The 21014-nt window shown below is 49.8% G+C and overlaps 2 protein-coding genes across 7 annotated transcripts; one reads left to right on the top strand and one right to left on the bottom strand.

Annotated features, from left to right (window-relative positions):
* Positions 1 to 167: 167 nt before the first annotated feature.
* Positions 168 to 14764, top strand: HSH2D (hematopoietic SH2 domain containing). 5 transcript variants are annotated; one of them, XM_066270870.1, is made up of 7 exons: positions 1636 to 1729; positions 4817 to 4966; positions 7449 to 7538; positions 8514 to 8679; positions 9555 to 9689; positions 11384 to 11629; positions 11852 to 14764. In XM_066270870.1, exons 2-7 carry the CDS (start codon positions 4842 to 4844, stop codon positions 11948 to 11950), a joined length of 861 nt encoding a protein of 286 aa, XP_066126967.1. In that variant the 5' UTR covers positions 1636 to 1729; positions 4817 to 4841; the 3' UTR covers positions 11951 to 14764. The 5 variants fall into 5 exon arrangements, with proteins under 5 accessions (XP_066126953.1, XP_066126967.1, XP_066126943.1 ...); XM_066270860.1 differs by adding an exon at positions 2509 to 2631 and having other exon boundaries at positions 1649 to 1729; positions 7449 to 7500; positions 11384 to 14764; XM_066270852.1 differs by adding an exon at positions 2509 to 2631 and having other exon boundaries at positions 1649 to 1729; positions 11384 to 14764.
* On the bottom strand, positions 13939 to 20790 carry CIB3 (calcium and integrin binding family member 3). Of its 2 annotated transcripts, XM_066270883.1 has the most exons (6): positions 20187 to 20790; positions 19945 to 19979; positions 18194 to 18305; positions 16906 to 17053; positions 15513 to 15708; positions 13939 to 13960 (listed from the first exon to the last, which is right to left on the bottom strand). In XM_066270883.1, the coding sequence occupies exons 1-6, from the start codon at positions 20235 to 20237 to the stop codon at positions 13939 to 13941; spliced, it is 564 nt and encodes a 187-aa protein (XP_066126980.1). In that variant the 5' UTR covers positions 20238 to 20790. The 2 variants fall into 2 exon arrangements, with proteins under 2 accessions (XP_066126980.1, XP_066126989.1); XM_066270892.1 differs by lacking the exons at positions 18194 to 18305; positions 19945 to 19979.
* Positions 20791 to 21014: the final 224 nt, after the last annotated feature.

Here is a 21014-nt window from a genome sequence, read left to right as displayed (position 1 = left end):
GGTGGAGCCCTCTGTGGTGGGGCCTCGGGGCTGGACCAGAGGTGGACTGACAAGCCCATGTTTCTAGAAACTGAACTCCATGCAAATGCTACCCCCATGACCAGGCTTTCTAAATGACAAGATTTGCTTGAGCATTTCTGATTCCCTCCCCAACAGCACTGCTCCTCCTCATCGATGCTCAGAGCCAGCCCATTGGGCTATGGAAGTCATGGAGGACCAGAGAGATGGAGTGAGTTGCCCAAGGTTGCCCAGCCTGGGAGGTCTGGAACCCAAGCCTGCATCTCCCCCAGCCAGACACAAAGGCCTCAGATTGTCACAGTGAAGAGCCCTGATATCATTACCCTTTTTTTTTTTTTTTTTTTTTTTTTTTATTTTGAGAGAGGAGAGAGAGAGGAGAGAGAGAGAAAGAAGGGGGGAGGAGCTGGAAGCATCAACTCCCATATGTGCCTTGACCAGGCAAGCCCAGGGTTTCGAATCGGCGACCTCAGTATTTCCAGGTCAATACTTTATCCACTGCGCCACCACAGGTCAGGCCTGATATCATTACTCTTAACTGAGCCCCCTGCTACCTGCCTGAATGTTGTCTCTCCTATCTAAGAAGGGTTATTGTCATGTGACTTCACAGATGAGGAAACTGAGACCCAGGGAGGTTGAGCAGTTCACCCAAGGCCACACAGTGGGTGAGTGAGAAATGGGTTCCTTGTGTCTTCTGCTTGAGGTTGTTGACCCTCAGACTCCAGACAATCCCCCCTCCATAGAGCAGAGAGTGGCAGAGGCACCCAGCCTGAGCCTGAGCCTGAGCCTGCAATGAGACTAAACCAGCTGGGCCAGGGTGATAAAGCCTGCGGGAGGCTCTCAGCTCCACCAGGAGGCTGGGGCCATTTCTGAGGGAAGAGGAGGAGGAAGTGGTTTTGCCCTAATGGGGGTGGCCAGCACACATGTGGCGCTGGCTGATTCATTACACATAGGTTCCCATGATTAGGGCCCACAATGTGTGTAGGGGCCCCCAAAATGTTTTAGTTTTTCAAAATCAGAAAAAAAATACAATAATAATGAATATGTAATAATGATGTCAATGCAGTCATAAAATATAGTGTTAAATGGTTTGGGTATATGTTCTTACAGAAGTCACAATATGGCCCTGTGTGCACAGGGAAGCTCATCCTGTCCAGGCTCCAACCTGCCTCCGGCCCTTTGTGCGGCTTCCTCTACCTAGAGCACTCTCTCTGCAACACCCTCCCAATCAAGTTGACTCCTTCCTGCCCCCAGGTGCCCCTTCCTACAGATTAGGCCCCCTCTGGGAGTCCTTGCAACTCCAGTCCCCACTTCCTGACCTGCTGTTTGCTTTGGAGCAACAGTCATAATTTCTAACTCCTCTTCATTGGTCAGTAGATTGTAGATGCTGGGAGGATGGGTCTTGTGCCTGTCTTGGGTCTCCTCTCTGCCCTGAGGATCTGGCACACAAAAGGTGCTCAAGAAAGACTTGTCCAGGTCTGGGTAGAGCAAGGGTGCCCCTCCACCGGTAGCTCTGCACTTTGTTGGAGTGCAGAGGGCAACTGGGTTTCTCCTGGTCCCGCCCCAGGGCTCACTTGCTTAAGGAAACAGGAACCACCCAGGGGCAGTGACCCCGCCCTGCTGACGTGTAGACTCTGAACCGAAACACAGTCTCTTACAGGCACAGGCGCGTGCACAGCCAGAGTGAGGGCCTCAGCCATCCAGGGTCTGCCAGGTATGTTCCCCGGATGGGGACTCCTCAGTCATTCACATGCCCACCTCTCTGCCTGCCCCATGCTGAGTGAGGCTGGGGCTCCTGAGAGTCTCAGCCCCATCCCAGGCCTCAGGAAGTCAGAGATGGTGCAGGCTGGGCCAGAGGGATGGATGGGGCTGGCGGGAACCAGAGATGCATGAGGAATTTTCCGGAGGCACCAGGAGGTGACCACTGGAAAATAGAGCTAGAGCAGGGGAAATTGCATTCCTAGCAAAGAACAGCATGTGCAAAGGTGTGGAGAGAAAACAGAACTTGATCAGTTTTGGGGGAGAACAAGGTTACTGTTAGGGCTGGAACTGGGGATGAGGAAATGGGGGAGGCCCCAACGCCAGGGTCAGAAACATGAAACTTAGTATGGCTTTGCTCATTGCCAAACCATCTGTTCCTCAGCAGCATCCGGTACCCTCCTCTGTGCCCACCCAGCTCCAGGCCGTGTTGGGGGCCCTGCACCCAGACCCTGGAACCCCTAATATGGGGCGATAGAACCAGCCACAGAGACCCCTGCAGCTCCACAAAGCCTTCCCAGACCGGAGGCAAGAACTGTGGGGAAGGTGGGGGACATAGAAGGGTCCAGATTTTTGTATGGGGGAAGAGGAGGAAAGCTGCATGGAGGAGGGGATATTTTTGCTGTATCTTGAAGTATAAGTAGGAGTTCTTCCAGGTATTAGAAAGAACAAGTCTGTAAACATTACCTCATAGTGGGTCACAAAGGGACTGGTGAATATTTGTTATACATACAGGTGTTTTGTGCTGGTCTCTGCCAATCAATAGCGATGTTGTGACTGAACCATCCCTTGTGATTCTTGTGATGATTTTGAGATGCCCTTCAGCAATAATCATCAGGACACTTTAAGAAAATTAAGGTATATTTATTACTTAAGGACAGGGAACGTATATATAGCATACCTGGGACCTCCCAGTGAAGTCGAAGGGAGAGAGCAAGCGTGCACACAGGCAAGTATCCCAAATGGCCCAGTCATTGAAATCAACCAGGAGTTCTAAAACAAAGTCCCCTCTGTGGGGGAAGGCAGCTTGGCTCTTTAGCCGTGTGGCCTGCAACATTGTTAGAGATTGCTATTGTTGAAACGGGTGCCTCAGCAATCAAAGTTTAAGTCAGACACTCAGCAGTACAGAAAAGGAAAACATACACACACACTCTATCAGGAATTCCACTACACCAGGTAAATATTATCATTACCTCCAAATTGCACTTGAAAATTTAGGCACAGAGGTTAAGTTTAACTTAACCGGACAGTGGCATAGTGGCTAGAGTGTTGCCCTGGGATGCTGAGGACCCAGGTTCGAAACCCCGAGGTCAACGGTTTGAGCACGGGGTTGCTGGCTTGAGCATGGGATCATAGACATGACTCTGTGGTCGCTGGCTTGAAGCTCAAGGTCGCTGGCTTGAGCAAGGGGTCATTGCCTCAGCTGGAGCCCCTGGTCAAGGCACCTATGAGAAAGCAGTCAATGAACAACTAAGGTGCCGCAACTATGAGTTGATGCTTCTCATCTCTCTCCCTTCCGGTATGTCCCTTTCTGACTGTCTGTCTCTCTCTCTCACTAAAAAGAAAAAAGAGAGAGATTAAATTGATTTGCCCAAAATCATTCAACAGCTAATGGGAGAAATGGGGTTTGAACCCAGGATCTGATTCCAGGCTCTTAACCACTTTGTCACCTGCCTTTTAAACATTTCTTAGTAGATTTATTTTCACTTGCCCCAGAATTCCTTTGGGCCGCTGCCTGGAGGATGTGGTTGCTATCTGTCTTCTGGAAGGAGAAAGTAAATATTGACTGGGTTGGTCAACAGGGTCCGTCTCTGTGGAAATGACCTGATAACAGTGACCTTCTGCAGTATTGAAAAATTTGATCTGGCCGGTGGGGGGAGGGGAGCAGTTTGGGGACAGAATTAGGATGAGTATGTGGTGTCAACCCTCTTTTTGGCTTTACACTGACTTCATACTGTTTTGCAAATTGGCACTGTTTTTTTCCTATGTTTTCTAGTTCTGTGTCATTAGCTCACGAAGTCCAGTGGCACCTGAGCTTAAAATTTTTGAGAATGAGTGTGAATTGCCTGACCAGTGGTGGCCCAGTGGAGAGAACATAGACCCAAGTTCAAAACCACGAGGTCATTGGCTTGAGCACAGGCTCGCCAACTTGAGTGCAGGCTCACCAGCTTGAGCACAGGGTTGCTGGCTTGAGAGTGGGATCATAGACATGATCCCAAGGTCACTGGCTTGAAGCCCAAGGGCACTGGCTTGAGCTCAAGGTCACTGCTTGAGTAAGGGGTCACTGGCTCAGCTGGAGCCCCTCAGTCAAGGCACATATGAGAAAGCAATCAGTGAGCAACTAAGGTGCCGCAACTACGAGTTGATGCTTCTCATCTCTCTCCTCCCCCCCTCATGCGTGTATACGCGCATGCTAAAAAAAAAAAAAAGAGTGTGAATTAACCATGCACCTGACCTGTTATAGGAGTGCCATCTGTGGCCACCATGCCTGGCAACATTGGTGGCAGGAAGCAACTGTTTGGGCCACATCTCTGTGGTGTTTAATGCAATTGTGGCAACCCTTTATGGCATCCACTGAGTGTCTACTATTTTATTCATTCATTTATCATTTTGCCATCTCCACATGCCTCCAGAGACATTGGTAGTTACTTAGTATTTAAATAAATTCAGTTCTTAAACTTAAATACATGTATCTATAAAGAGAACTTTCCAACACTTGCAGTAATGAAATAAGAATAAAAGGGGGGGGAAATCCTCAGATCCTCAGATTTTTTTCTTTTTCCTTGTATTCTTAGTATTTTCTTTTATTATTTTATTATATTATTCTTATTATCCTTGGAGGATTCTTGTGAGGAGTCAATAAGTGAATGTACCTAAAGTGCCAGCACATAGTAGGTGTTCATGAAACACAAGCCAGTTTCAAGCTTGTTGCTCTGTTCAGCCTGGAGGACTTCTCCAAATAGAAGGCACCATGAGCTGCAAGAACAGGAGAAAGATGGGAGGTGGACCAGGCTTGACTCTGTCTCTACCTTCCTGCCCCCAGGTAATGCCTTGCCCCTCAGGAGGTCATGACAGAGGCTAGAAAGCTGCCCCCACCGCTGCCCCCACGACTGGACTGGTTTGTGCAGACGCAGATGGACCAGCTGGTCCAAGGAGGAGTCCCTTTGTGGTTCCATGGTGCCATATCCAGACTGTAAGGACACACCCATGCCTTCCCCCATGCTTTTCACCCTCTTTGTCTGCCCCCACCCTGAGCAGGCTTTGACTGTCAAATTCTGGGCTCTTCTCACCTAAGTGTGTTAACAGGATGAGAAGAGCTTTGGAGTTTTGGGCTTGAATCTTGTCTCCTCTGTGCACTTGCTTTGTGCACTTGGGCAAGTTATTTTCCCTCTCTGGACCTTAGCTTTCTCTATCCAAGTGGCCACCAGACCAGAACTGCCAGGGACCTGGCAGAGCCCCCACCTCTGCCCCTCACCAGGCCAGGTATCACCAACCAATGATGGCCGGATGCAGTCTCAAAATCCTCTTAACACGGAGCTCCAAACAGCTGCTCTCAGTCCCTCAGGTGTATAGCTAACATGCCCTTTCTACATCAGACTGAGCTCTGAGGAGATGAACACACTCACCTAGTCACTCCAGGGTCTGGCTCAAAAAAAAAAAATGGAAAAAAGGACACTTATTGCCACCCTGGGCATTCAGGAAATTGAGAGAACATTGCAAAAGCCACAAAGAGGCAGGATTGGACATGGTTTCTGAGTTCTGGGGTGTACCAGTAAAATATAACATGAGCCATACATTGCAATTTTAAATTGTTTAGTAGCTATATTAAAAGCAAAAAGAAACAGGTAGAATTCATTTTAATCACATCATTTATTTAACCCAGTATATCCACGATACTATCATTTCAACAAGTAATTACTACTAAAAAATCATTCATGACACAGTATGTATATTCCTCTATTTGTAGTAAGTATATTTTTATTTGTTTATAATTAAACATTTTTTCAATTATGTATATACAATTGTTATATTAGTTTCAGGTGCACAACATAGTGATTAGACATTTACATGACTTATGAAGTGATTACCCCAGTAAGTCTAGTATATGACACCATATACAGTTATTACAATATTGTTGACTCTATTCCCTATGCTGTATTCTGAGTCTTTAAAATCTGGTGTGTACTGTATGCTAGAAGCATGTCTTGATTCAGACCAGCCACATCGTAAGTGCTCAGTAGCCACAGGTGGTCAGTGGCCTCGGTACTGAACAACAACACAGGCCCAAAGGCTCCTCACAGAAGCTAGTAGCTCCCCACAGCTACTAGATTACTCTCGGCAAACCCCATAAAATAGTAGAAATAATGATAGTAATTGGTAGTAATACAGTTGGCCCTTGAACAGTACAGAGTTTAGGGGCACCAAGTCTAAATTTTTTTATAACTTTTGACTTCTCAAAAACTTAACTACAGCCTGACCTGTGGTGGCGCAGTGGATAAAGCATCGACCTGGAAACGCTGAGGTCGCCGGTTCGGAACCCTGGCTTGCCTGGTCAGGGCACATATGGGAGTTGATGCTTCCAGCTCCTCCCCCTTCTCTCTCTCTCTCTTTATCTCTCTCTCCCCCCCTAAAATGAATAAATAAATAAATAAAAATTAAAAAAAAAAAGAAACTTAAAAAAAAAAACAAAAAAACTTAACTACAGGCCTGACGTGTGGTGGCGCAGTGGATAAAGCATCGACCTGGAAATGCTGAGGTCGCCGGTTCGAAACCCTGGGCTTGCCTGGTCAAGGCACATATGGGAGTTGATGCTTCCAACTCCTCCCCCCTGTCTCTCTCTCCTCTCTCTGTCTCTCTCTCTGTCTCTGTCTCTCTCTCTCTCTCCCTCTCTCTCTCCTCTCTAAAATGAATAAATAAAATTAAAAAAATAAAAAACTTAACTACAGTCATTCTGTGGTATGAGTGAGGACGGGTTCCAGGACCCCAGTGGATCTGCAGATGCTCACGGCCCCTCTATAAAGTGGTGCAGTTCCATGTATATAGTTGGCCTTCCACATCCACAGATTCCTACCTTGGATCAAATAGAGAGCTAATTTGTGTATTTATTTTTTAAAATCCACTTAGAGCTGGCAGTTCAAACCAGTACTCTTCAAGGGACAGCTATACTAATAGTGACTATTTTGAAAGCATATACCAGGTGGAAGTTCTCACATTGCACGCATTTCGTCTGTCCTCACATTGGTGCTAGGAGGGAGCGTTTTCTGTCCCCTTGAAGAAGCTGAGGTCAGAAAGCGTCTGGCCCTTGCCAGGGGTCACACAGTGAATGAACAGCAGACTTGGGTTTTGATCTCAAATGCATCTGGGAACGGTTACTGCTTTATTACCTGTCATACTTGGATCCACCCAAAGGTGCCTTCCTGGGGGATTTCAAGCATTGGGAAGGCAAGCAGGGGCTGTGGGAGGTGGGAGGTCTCCCTGGGGTCAAGGTCATCCGAGCTCTTCCACCACCTCTGGGGGAACATCATATCCCTGAATATCTCAAGGTCTGAAACAACCAAGAAAAACCTTGTTTGAGGTTATCTGTTTAGTCCTGGTATGACTAATCCACGAAGGGTCTGGGCAGTGTGCTGGGAGGCTGGGCCTTAGCCATCTCCCTCCTGTGTGTACCCTTCCAGGGATGCAGAGAACTTGCTGGAGTCACAGCCAGTGGGATCCTTTCTCATCAGGGTCAGTCACAGTCACGTGGGCTACACACTCTCCTACAAGTAAGGCCTGGGCTAGGGGACAGGGCAGGGGCAGGAGGGCTCCAGGCTTCCTTGGAGGGGAAAGGGGGTGCTTCATACCACAGGTTTCAGAGAGCAACCAGTATGAAGTTCTGGACAGATTTGGCTGAAAAATGAGCAGCTGCAGGTCTGGCTGTAACCAGCAGACTTGGGTCCAGTAGTAACAAAGATGATAGGTCTTAGAACAGGGGCTGCTGGGGCCTGAGAGTGGCTACTGCCCTTTCCCTAACCACCCATGTCCCTTCCACCATGTACTTGGCAACACTCCGACTCCACTAAGGAGGATGTGTTGGAAAATCAGGGCAGTCCAGCTACTGGAGGCCTCAGAGCCTGATCTGGCTTCCCAGTTAGAGGAGCACAAACTACTTTTCAAAAGGATTCCAGGCCAAAGGAATAATAAAATAAAATAATCCAATGGCTCCATTACAGAATTATACACAGTGGAAAATCCTTAGGACTTGAGCCACACACTCCAAGGCTTGGTTATCCTATTTATATGCTGTGTGACCTTGGATAGGTTACTCAGCTTTTCTGTGCCTCCTTCAAAGTCCTCATCTCTAACATAGGAATATGTTAAAATTGTTTTGATGTGAGGATTGAAACATAGTTGGCACATAGTAGTCCATTAATAAGTGCGCCTATTCGTTACTGGCACAGTGTGCTAGGCACACAGCCTGACTCAAATTGTCACTATCGTTTCTCCTGCAGTCATTTATTTCATCTTCACAAGAACTGATGTCAGTCTTCACAGCCCCCCTGTTATAGGTGGGGAAACTGAGGCACAGTGCTGTTAGTCACCTACCCAGTGTCACATAGCTGATGAGTGGAGAAGCTTACATAGGAACCTGGGCAGTTGGGTTGCAGCCGTGACGCTGCCACTTCAAGGACGGGTGGGGGAGGGGGGTGCGGACGGGATGAGGGAAGTGGGGTGTCCCAGCCCTGGCAGTGTCTCTGCAGGGCCCAAAACTGCTGCCGCCACTTTATGGTGAAGCTCTTGGATGATGGGAGCTTTGTCATCCCTGGGGAGGAGAGCACCCACGCCTCTCTGGATGCCCTGGTTGCCTTCCACCAGCAGCAGCCGATGCGGCCACATGGGGAGCTGCTGAAGCAGCCCTGCCAGCAGGTGAGGGTTCGACCCAGGTGAGCTGTAGCTCTTCTCCCAGGGGCCAAGCCCTCCACACTCATTTTAATCTCACCAGTTGCCTTCAGTCTCGTGATTTTGTCTTTTCATGGTCCCTGTCCTGCCACAGCCCCATTCCTGCTGGTTCTAGTTTCCCCCAGGCTGATTTTTCAAAAGGTTTCATGTACCAGGTATAACCTTACTGATCTATAAGAATAGCGTATTTTCTTTTCTTTTCTTTTTTTTTCTGAAGCTGGAAACGGGGAGAGACAGTCAGACTCCCGCATGCGCCCGACCGGGATCCACCCGGCACACCCACCAGGGGCGAAGCTCTGCCCACCAAGGGGCGATACTCTGCCCCTCTGGGGCGTCGCTCTGCTGCAACCAGAGCCACTCTAGCGCCTGGGGCAGAGGCCAAGGAGCCATCCCCAGCGCCCGGGCCATCCTTGCTCCAATGGAGCCTTGGCTGCGGGAGGGGAAGAGAGAGACAGAGAGGAAGGAGGAGGGGGTGGAGAAGCAAATGGGCGCTTCTCCTATGTGCCCTGGCCGGGAATTGAACCCCGGTCCTCCGCACGCCAGGCCGACGCTCTACTGCTGAGCCAACCAGCCAGGGCCAAATAGCGTATTTTCTGATAAGCCTCAATGGGTGGGGCTGCAGAGGGGAGACCTCCTTGTAAGGGCTACTGGTGTGTCCTAGACCCACGCAGATTGCTGCGGGCGGGGCCTAGACCCTCAGAAGCTGCTGTCAGAGGGGCAGCTTCATTTCAAGGTTTGTGGGTGGAGCAGCTCCTGAGTCCCAACTACCAGTGTCCAGGGACCCCAGCCCAATCCCTATTCGCCTCCTTGGGGCTCAGCTGCAGGCCCCCTCTGTCCTGCAGGAGGATCCAGCAAACGTGGATTATGAGGACCTGTTCCTTTACTACAACACATTGGCTGAGGATGCTGCCAGCCTCAGCCCTGGCCCCAGGGAACATCAGCACGCTTCCTTCCACCCGGTGGCTGCACCCAACGAGGTATGTGGCAGAAAGCCGGCACCTCCAACCGGGGGGAGGGTCAGGAGCAGGATGGCCAAGAGCTGCCAGTGGCAACTTCCTAGAATGAAGATCAGATCAAGATTAAAATCCAGACTGTGACCTCAGTTCCTCCTGCCCATCACTAGCCCAGCTTCAGCCCCTCTACACCACATCAAGCTAACTGCAGAGCCTTTGCATGTGCTGTGCTGTATGCTATGCCCCAGATTTCCCATGTCTGGCTTCTTCCATCAGTTCAAGTGTCTCCTTCCCATCTCCAGACCTAAAGTACCTCCCCCACCCTGCTTTCCTCATCACATCATCCTGTTTATTTGTAACAGAGCACTCTTGAAATTTGAAAAATCTTGTTTATTGTTGGGTTTTCATGTTTCCTGTCTGCCTCCCCCCTGAGTTATCACCACTTAGGGATGAGGGAGCTGGGGTATTTATCCAAATTCCATCAGCCATTGGCCGAGCACTGTTCCTAGGAGATTTTGATTGTCTGGCACTTCTGGTCTGCCATGTGGACACAGTGGGCACTGGTGGCCAGAGAAGGCCCCCAGGCAGAAGGGCCCCTGGTGCTGGGGACAAAGAGGATCTGGGTGGGCCATCAACAGCATCTGCTACTTGTGAACACTCTTGACCTCAACAATGGTAGATGAGTGGTCAGCAAACTATGGCCTGAGGGCCACCTCCACTTCAGTGCCTGTTTCCGTATGGCCTATAGCTAAGCATGGCGTTTATTTATTTTGCATTTTAGAGAGAGGATGGGAGAGAGAGAGAAGCATCGATTTGTTCCTCTTATTCATGCATTTGTTGGTTGATTCTTGTATGTGCCCTGATCAGGGATTGAACCTTCAACCTGGCATATGGGGATGATGCTCTAACCAATTTAGCTACCTGGCCAGGGCATGTTTATATTTTTGAATGATTAAGAAAAATGAGATTTCATGGCTTGCACCCTGGCTGGCTGGTTCAATGGTAGAGCGTCAGCCCGGTGTGTGGATGTCCCAGGTTCAATTCCCATTCAGGGCACACAAGAGAAGTGTCCATCTGCTTCTCTACCCTTCCCCACCTCTATCTTTCTATCTTTCTCTTTCTCTCTCTCTCTCTCTCTCTTCCCCTCCCATAACCATGGCCTGAATGGTCAAGCAAAGTTGGCCCTGGGTGCTGAGGGTGGCTCCATGGCTTTGCCTCAGATGCTAAAATAGTTCAGTTGCCAAACAACGGAACAGTGGCCCGGATGGGCAGAGCATCACCTGGTAAGGGACATGGTAGGTGGATCCTGGTTGGGGTACATGTGGGAGTCTGTTTCTGCCTCCCTGCCTCTCACTTAATAACATATATATATATTTCAAAGCTCATGAATATTAGATGAAATTCAGATTTTTGTGTCCATAAAGTTTTATTGGAACCCAGACCCACTGTCTCAACAACAGCAGAGCTGAGTAATGAGACAGACTATACAGCCTGCAAAGTGGGAAGTCTTGCTCCCTGGCCTTTTGCAGAAAAGGTTTGCTGACTCCTGAGGGAGCTAGTGAGGTCATTTACCGAAATGGGAAGGATGGGGCATGAGATTAGGTTGGGGGTCCACCCAAGGATGTTTCTCTGCCCCAGTGTATCTGGTGGAACCTAGATCCCAATTTCTGGGGAAGATTTAGAGTTTCAGCCACAGTCTCACCTACTCTCTGTTTCAGGCCTCAGCAACGCAGGTCCTATCCCATCAGCTAAAGGGAAGGAAGCCATCCAAACAAACGGACAGAGTGCCCTCGGAGGAAGCTGCTTCCTTCCACCCTCAGAGAGTCCCTCTTGAGGAGGCCTGCCAGAAACTCTGGAGGAACCTCAAGATACTCCCCCAGACAGGCAAGCAGGTCCAGCAGAAGTTGAAATCCCACCTGGCAGCCAGGAGCTTGTCATCACTCCAGGATTCGGAGCTATCAGAGGTAACTCACAGCTCAAGGGCCAGGGTGCACAGTATGGTCTGGGACGATAACAGCTACACAGACCCCTTTGTGTCCACATCACTTGCAAGCTCCTCACAGCCTCAGGGTCCGAGAGACAGAGATAACTCCTCCAAGGAGGCCTCAAGGTCAGCCAGCTGGAGCGAGGTGAAATCAAGGACCAGGGGATGGCACCAAGCGGTAGCAAGGGCCCTGTCTTCACAGGTGTCCAAACAGGAGCCGAAGGTCCTGGTAGAGCCCCAGGAGGACCGTCTGCCTGAGGAGTACCGCCCACCACCACCCTTTGCCCCTGGCTACTGCTAGGGAAGAGGTTGGCCCTGGCTCTGGGGCCTCTGCTGCCAGAGGCTGCTTACACCTGGACCCCTTGCTTTCTCCCCACCAGCCCTCTGGAACCTGAGAAACAGAATAAACACATTGCTTAGGGCAGGTCCTGCAATTGCCAATGGCGTGACCTGGGTATTTGAATAATAATAATAGTTAATTACAAAAGGGGTTGCAGCACCTACTTGTGTCAACCTTATACCAGACCCTCTGTGTTCATTATTTCTTGTATGCCTCTAAGCAGGCCTATCAGGTAGGCACCTTATGCACCTTTTAGAGATTGACGTTTAGAGAAGAGGAGAAGCATGGTCAAAGTCACCAAGCCACTGGGTGTCGGTGCCATGATTGGAAGTCACGTCATTTGGAGTCCTTTTCCCTACATCCCCGGCACCCAGGCTCAGCTGTCAGTCATGGACACACCTTCTTCCTGGGTCCTCACATGGATCAGATGAGACTTGTGAGAGCTTGGTGCACAGTAAGCACTCCGGACACCAATGTCAGCTTTAGGAGAAGCAAATGTGTCCTTTGCTTTAAAAAGGGAGAGACAGCCCAAGGCCGTGGTTGGGATGGATTTGAGAGGTGGGGATCCTGAGCTACAAGGCTGTGTGACCTTTGTTGAGTCATTATACCTCTCTGGGCCTTATCTGAAAAATGGGGAGAAGCACAGTCCCTGTTGTTGGGGATGACGCAGCAGGATGTGCATAAACCCTGGGGCTTTGGTGTACAGTAGGGGTTTAGGGTGGCAATGGGCTCTCTAGAAATGCTACACAGCCCTGGCCAGTTGGCTCAGCAGTAGAGCGTCGGCCTGGCATGCAGGAGTCCCGGGTTCGATTCCTGGCCAGGGCACACAGGAGAAGCGCCCATCTGCTTCTCCCCCCCTCCCCCCCTCCTTCCTCTCTGTCTCTCTCTTCCCCTCCCGCAGCCGAGGCTCCATTGGAGCAAAGATGGCCCAGGCGCTGGGGATGGCTCTGTGGCCTCTGCCTCAGGAGCTAGAATGGCTCTGGATGCAACAGAGCGACGTCCCAGAGGGGCAGAACATTGCCCCCTGGTGGGCATGCCGGGTGGATCCCGGTTGGGCACATGCGGGAGTCTGTCTGACTGCCTCCCTGTTTCCAGCTTCGGAAAAATGAAAAAAAAAAAAAAGAAATGCTACACAGTGGGGGTATCTGGGAATTTCCCTGAAGCTGCTCTCAATTGCCCCATTCAAAAAAAACACTCTTTGAACTGATTGGGGCCATAGAAGGGCCCCTAGGGTAACTGCTGATAGAGTGGGTGTGGGGGACCCCAAACCCACAAAGTGTATGGGTTGGGGATCTGCAGTGAGCTGGGCCCAAGGTCAAATCTGCCTCTGTAGATGACTTGAGGTATGGTCTTGGGCAAGTCACTCTGTTTCCTCTGGATGAAGTGTGACTGGTCCTTAGCCACCCTGCTGGGATGTCACAGGCATCCAATGTAATGACAGAGGCAGGTGCCTCATACACTGTAAAGTACTGTGCCCATCTCAGTGAATGACATTCCTGCCAGCCCCTCAGTTTGAATAAATAAGCAAGGAGTTTAAACCTTCAGCCCTTTCGAGGAATTCAGGGGATGTGAGCAGTTGCCATAGGATTTGGCCTTGGGGCCTCTGGAGTGGGGACAGCATGCTTCATCTGCACACCCCATTTCTATACACCAAGACCCACGGCAAGGCACTTCAGCCCGCACCATGGAGAGGGATCTAGAAGTCAGACTCTTCCTTGTACAGTCAGGGAGATGGTAGCCCAGAGAGAGTGCAGCCACATCCAGGCTCACACAGGGAAAGCAGAGATGAGAGCCCAATTCTCCTCCCTTCCATCCACCAGGTTTAAGGTAAAAAATGTGTCGTTCCAGCAAATGTGACTCAGTGACGTGTTTATTCCCAGAACCTAGATTCCACAGTGGGGTGAGGGTCAGCCTGCCCCCTCTGGCTCAGCTCCTCTGCCTCTGTGTCCTCAGATGCGGATATGGAAGGTACTGTGTGCAGAGGGGAAAGAAGTCAGTGTCATCAGGCAGAGGGCAGTCCTCCTGCATCTCCCCCTCCCCCCCCCCAGCACTCCTGCTGGGAGTCTGCCAGGCAGACCAGGAGTCATGTGGGAAGATGGATCCCCGCCCTCAAGAAGCCCCTGGCTATGGCCCTCCTGACTGCCTCCCCCCAGGGGTTAAGAGCACATCTCTTTGAGTCAGTTTATATTCCGACTTGCTGTGGGACTCTGAGTGGGTGGCTGGCCCTCAGTTTACTCCCCTTTGAAATGGGGATAATAGCTGTCCCTCCTTCATAAGGTTGTGTTCAGGGCCGAGAGTGGGACACACAGAAGGTGCTTCGTCATCCCAGTGTCATTATCATGTGTCCATCTGCCAGGAGACCAGCCTTGCTTATCTAGGGTAGAGAAAGGAGGCCCTCTGTGCATGTAAGGACACCAGCAATAATAACGGCCACACCAACAACCACAGTATGCAGCTACTGAGCACCTACTCTGTGCTTGGTACTGCTCTAAATTCGTTCCATTACTAACTCAGGGTCAACCACTTTTTTTCTGGAAAGGGCCACATAGTTGATATTTCCAACTTTGCACAGAGTGGTCTGGGACGATAACAGCTGCACAGACCCATTATTAAACTCTGCCTTGTAACGTGAAAGTAGCCATAGGCGTGTACACAAAAGGGCATGACTGTGTACCAGTATAGCTATTGATGGACCTGGAAATTTAAATTTCATATCTTTTATGTGTTGTGGAGTTTTATTATTCTTTGATATTTCCCAACCATTAAAAAATGCAATTTAGCCTGACTGGTGGTGGTGCAGTGGATAAAACGTCACCCCGGAACATTGAGGTTGCCAGTTCAAAGCCCCGACTTCACAAGCTCATCGGCAGGATCACTGGCTTGAGGGAGGGGTCATTCACACAATCCCAACGCTTGCCAGCTTGAGCCTAAAGGTCACTGGCATAAAAAGCCCAAGGTTGCTGGCTTAAGCAAGGGAACACTGGCACAGCCCCAGGCAAGACACGTATGAGAAGCAATCAATGAACTAAAGTGAAAGCAACTACGAGTTGATGCTTCTCACCCTCTCTCCCTTCCTCTCTCTCTCTCCCTTCCTCTCTCTCTCTCTCACTCTTTCTCAATAAAAATAATAATGAAATTTGAAAATTAAAAAATGCAATTTAAAAACCACTCTTAGCTCATTGGAGGTACAAAAAACAGGTGGTGGACTCAGATCTTCCCAGGGCTGCCAAGTATAGTTGTACGGTCTGTTCATTGAAAAATGTTAGGCAAGTGAGGGCTGAAATCCATCATATTCCATCCACCCAAAGACCTGTGACCACCCACAGAAGGTGCCCATGGAGTCTTTCATTATCCCTATTTTAAAGATGTGGGGACTGAGGCCAGGGAGGTTCAGAACGTTTCCCACGGTCATAAATGAATGAAGAAGAAAGGAAGGAACTATGGCAGAGGCAGTCTGTGAACTACCCCCATAAGATCCTTTCCCATATATGGAAATGGGCTGTGTGGCAGCAAGGAGTATCACCTGAGGAAGTCTGGCGCTCGCAGGATCATGTTCTGGAAGTCTTCCAGGGACAGACGCCCATCATGGTCCCCATCGGCCTCATCCAGCACCTTCTCACACACCAGACTCACCTCCTCAGCGCTCAGCTCCCCTCGTGTCAGTTTGGCCACTGTCTGCTCCAGGTCCCACATACAGATGTAGTCATCATTGTTAAAGTCTGTGCAGTAGGATGGATGGGGATGTAGGGTAGGCGGACAGCAGGGGGCAGGCAGGCTGGGCCAGCATGGGCAAATCTTATTGCCATGCTACAGAAGAGGAAACTGAGGTACTGGAGGGGAACAAAGACACACACACCCCCAGAGAAAAGCTGGGTCTTGCTTGGAATTAGGCAGGGACAAGTTCATTCATTCATACATTCAGCGAGTATTATGCCTGACCTGGTGGTGGCCAACAAGTAGAGCGTCTAACTGAAATACTTAGGACCCAGGCTTGAAACCCCAATGACGTTGGCTTAAGCACAGGGTCGCTGGCTTGAACATGGGATTATAAACATAACGCCAAGGTCACTGGCTTTAGCCCAAAAGTCACTGGCTTGAAGCCCAAAGTCGCAGGCTTGAGCAAGGGGTCACAGGCTCAGATGGAGCCCCCCAGTCAAGGCACATATGAGAAAGCAATCAATGAACAACTAAAGTGATGATACAACAACTTGATGCATCTCATCTCTCTCCCTTCCTGTCTATCTGTTCGTATCTGTCTGTCTCTTTCTCTAAAAACAACAACAAAACAAGCATTTATTGAGCACCTACTTTGTGCCAGACACTATGATAAATGTCTTTCGTTCATTCACTTACTCAGCAAGTATTTATTAAGTGCCTACTGTGTGCTAGGCACTGACACATTTTCTTCCATTCATTCATCAACAAGTATTTATTGAGCACCTACTATGTGCCAGGCATGGGAGACAATGAACTAAGCAGACACTGTTGCTGCCCTGGGTCTACTCAGAAAGTCAACAAGAAATGAACAGATCAATGAACAAGAAATTAAGCAGCATTACTCCATACTAGAAAAAGAATGGGGGGTGGAGAATGACTGGAAGGGGCAACTTTTGACCAAGATTTCAAAATAAAGAGCCAGGGGAAAGGTGTTTGGGGCAGAGGATACAGCAGAGGCAAAGGCCTAGAGGCAGAAAGAGTTGGGTGTCTTGGAGGAAGAGCGTGGCCAGTGTGGCTGGAAGGGAGTGAGCAAGGAAATGAGGTCGGGAGGTATGGGTTGGGTGTAAGGGCCAACCTGGGCTTCAAAAGTCTTGGAGAGACACGGGACAGCAGGGCACCCTGGTCCTGGGACTGGTCTTGTTCCCACTCCCCACTGCACAGCACTCCGCCCCACCCCCAATGCTGGGCCCTGCACGCACCATAGATTTTAAAAGCATAGTAGGCTTTTAGGTCACGGGGAGCCATTTCACTCATCACAGAAAACATGTCCAGGAAGTTGTCCAAGGTCATGTGGCCATCCCCATCCTCAGAAAAGACCTGGGCAATCCTCTGACGAAATGGGTTGTCCTGGGGTCAAGAGGCAGGGAAGCCATTCCTGACTAGGGTCTCAGGTTCCACGTGCTTTCATTCTCAGCACCCACCTTTCTGGGAACTTCCAAGTACCTCCCACCAAGACTTCCTCCCTCGCATGGTCCCTGGACAGTCCTTCAGGCACCTCCATTCTCTGCCCCTGTAGTCTGAGCACGGTTCCAGCTCCAGAGGCAGCCACATGACCAGGTGATGACAATGACAGATTTTCATTTACCTGGCAGCTGTGATTGGCTCTGGGATAAGCATGTGACTTAAACTGGCCAACCAGAGGCTCCCCTGGAATGTTTTTTGAAAAACTGGGGAAAAGGGACCTGCTTTTTGTTGGTTGCAGAGCTGCTAGGAGGAAGTCTGGGCGCCAGGGGTTCCCTCCACTACCTCAAGAGAAAGGGCTGATTGAGACTGAAGCTGCTTCCTGGAAGGAGCTAAGAGCTGGGAGGAGATTTCTGTGCCCATCCTAAGAGACCCTGGTTCCAGCTGTACCTGCCGCTAGCCTTGCTCCTCTAGTTTTTGCTCATGTGATCTAGTCTAGTGTTTTTCAACTGCTGGTCCGTGGACCCATCTGTCAGAAACTTTGTGCTGGTCCATGAAAGAGTTAACCACCCTGATGTTGTGTGAAGATTATAGACTCAATGATCTTAATCAAATTTGCTTATGCTCAGGGTGATTTCTGCTTTTGCGATCCTCGAAATACTTGTTTTCACCAGTTCCCAACCTTCCCTCTTGAATGAGGTTTTTGTTTCTTGTGATACAATATTTCTATGCACATTCACTCAAGTCCCCTTCAGAGGCACAAAACACGTGTTCAATATCCAGCTGAGAAGAACCTGCATTTAGCTGCTCTTACTATGAAATGGACTAATGTTCCCTGGGTAATTGCCTTGAATAGGCCTCGTGCTAAGCCCTCTACCTGCATTATCCTCTCATCCTCCCAACTACCCCAGGTTTGAATCCTGTCTCCATCACATCCTGGCTCTATGACTATGAACAAGTGTCTTCACTCCTCTGAACTTGTTTTTGTATCCATAAAATGTGAATAATTGCAACACTCATCTCATAGGAATGCAGAAAGAACATCCCTCCTGTTCTTGCCCTGCATGTCCCCTTGCCCAAGCATACCTTCAGCTCAGGCATGCTGCCGATGAGCTCATACGGCACCTTCACGTCAGGGCAGCTGGTGTAGTCAAGGGGGACAAGCTGCGGGGCCAGGTCCTGATAGCGATAGAAGAGCCTGATGTAAAGATGGAAATGCGGTGAAGGGTTAAAAGATGATGGGAGGGAGGGGACTTGCTCCCTCCATACTGAAAGATGCGGAGTTCCTAAGAGCCATCAACCCTGGGCCCAGTCTTCAGACACATAGGCACCTCTGTCTCCCTGGGGTCACAACCAAGGTAGAGAGAGGGCCCCAGAGTTCAGGGAGACCAGAATGTGGAAAGCAAGCCAGAGGAAGGAGGAAGGACTTCCTGAAGGAAGAGGCACTGGTGCTGGGCTTTGAAGCACGAGTAGGAGCTCACCAGGTAGATGGGGTTGGCAGAAGAGTACTTAAGGCAAGGTGATTTTACAGCAAGTATATAGAGAATCTAAGCCACCCTATGAATTTCTGGACATCATCAAATTATTGGCGAGACCATGCCTCTAAAGACCTGCATCCTCACATTTTTCTTCTTTCCCTCCGTCATGGGAAGCCAGGTTTCCTCAACTGGGAAGAACAGAGACAAAAGCTAATAGTCAAGTTTTTCAAAAGGGTGGCTGAAATGCATTTTGGAAAACACCAAATGCCACACATGCTAGCTAGTTGGGGACAGCAGCTCTCCACTCTGATGACCCCACCTGGTGACGCCACACCTTCACCAGAGCACACTGAGCAGCAGCCTTGGAGAGACCATTCTTGATGAATTAGAGACCCCCAATCTTCTAGGGACTGTCTCCGAAGGGGACAGGAGCCCCGGGGTCATATGATCACTAGGACTTAAGGAGGGAGTATGTGGAATTCAGCAATGACCACCCAGTTCCTTATTTGGGTTCTGTGAGGGAACAGCCTGAGTTTGGGTTTCTGTATGGATTTGAGCAAGTCCCTCTTTCCCTGTGAACCTTGGTTAGTCTGTCTAACAAGTTAGAAGCTTGGGACAGACAAAATTTCAGTTCTCAAACTCCTTGGGAATCGGCCTATCTTCAAAGCCAGGATCAGCCTCCCCAGTTTAAGCCTCAGTTTCCCCATCAGAAATTTGATCATCATGGTCAGGGTGACCCTGCAAACTGTCCTCACCCAGACAATGGGGCTTCATTGTGAAAGGTGTGCCTATCAATAATGGATGTCCCATGCCCACACAATTAGGCCCTTGGCCCTGATCACTCTGCAGCCAAACCCTGGTCAGCTTGGGTTTCACAGCTCCAAGTTCTTGGGTCAGGGCTTTTGGACAATGGCACCTGGGCCGAGCAATGGTGTGGGATAGCCATCTATTCCTGTACAGATCATACCAGACACTTGCAGCAGCCGCAGGATGTGTACCGCTACCCTCATCTTAATGCCAACGCAATAGCTCAGGACTGGCTGTGGCCTCTGCCTCTGCACTCCCAGCCTCTTCACATTGGCCTCAGGGGAGACCTTCTAACTTGCTGATCCGTCTCTCCCCTGTTCACATGCTCTCCAAGGCTCCCTGACACCCTTGGGAAAAAGCCCAAGCTTGTTAGCCTAGAGGTGTGACAATATGACAAGATGTGACTTCTCAGCCTCTCCATCACTGCCTCCATCTACTGACCATTAATTAGCACTCTTCCATGAAGCATTGAGTCCTGTCAAATTGCAAATATCCTCCAGCAATGTATAGAAAGTTGTTTCCAGGTCTTCCTCCCTTCCTCCCCAGACTGACCTCATGATTTCCTTCCTCGTGAAGAAGGTGCAGTCCTGTGGAGAGAGATGTTGGCTTGTCCCAGACCCTTCCTGGGGGGGAGTCTCCTTCCTCTCCCCATCACCCTATGCTCATCTCTGTTGATGCTGCACACAGGAACCCTTGTTGACTGTACACCCAAGATCGAAAGGTCCTTTCCCCATTCATCAGACCAGGAATCTAAGGCAGCCAAACCCACTGAGAACCCCAACCACCACTCCAACCTGATATGCTTCCAGCTGCTCATGAGTGAAGACTGTCTGCTTGTTGCCCATGGTGAAGACCACCTCCAAGAACAGGCTCCAGAAGCCTCCAATCTCCTCACGGCCACGCAGTTGCCAGGCTGCCACACACCAGTGTCTGGGAAAATCTCCCTGCCCTGGCTGTCACCTGCCCACCCGCCCCTTCACCCCCAGCCTGGGTGAGACTCAAGTTACAGCCAAGCTCTTTGGCCAACAGCCTGAGTATGTCCACGGACACCAGGGCAAGGAAAAGAGCTGTGGGAGGGCACAGAGCCTCAGACCACATCTGCCACCGCCAGGGGGATACCTTCCAGAAACAGGCAGGGTGTGGAGAAGCTGCAAACATACCCAGCTCAAATACCAGTTCTCCACTCACTTGCCCTGTGGCCTCAGGCAAGTCACATGACCTCTCTGAGCTTTGTTTTATAAGATAGAAATTATGCCTGACCTGTGGTGGCGCAGTGGATAAAGCGTCGACCTGGAAATGCTGAGGTCACCGGTTCAAAACCCTGGGCTTGCCTGGTTAAGGCACATATGGGAGTTGATGCTTCTAGCTCCTCCCCCCTTCTCTCTCTCTGTTTCTCTCTCTCCCTCTCTCTCTCTCCTCTCTAAAAATGAATAAATAAAAATTTTAAAAAATTACTTTACTGCCTACCATGTGGTACTAAAGTTGTTCTGAAGGTCTAATGGTCATTAATGCAAAAAAAAAAAATGGGACTTAACTGATCAATAGGCATACAGGATGAATAAGCGCTAAGATTTGCTGCACAACATTGTACCTATAGTCAACATTAATGTATTGTGCACTTA

The sequence above is a fragment of the Saccopteryx bilineata genome, chromosome 1, assembly GCF_036850765.1.
Source record: "Saccopteryx bilineata isolate mSacBil1 chromosome 1, mSacBil1_pri_phased_curated, whole genome shotgun sequence".
Taxonomy (NCBI): domain Eukaryota; kingdom Metazoa; phylum Chordata; class Mammalia; order Chiroptera; family Emballonuridae; genus Saccopteryx; species Saccopteryx bilineata.
Note: the sequence above shows the minus strand (reverse complement) of the source record. Positions and strands in the feature narration are given on the sequence as shown.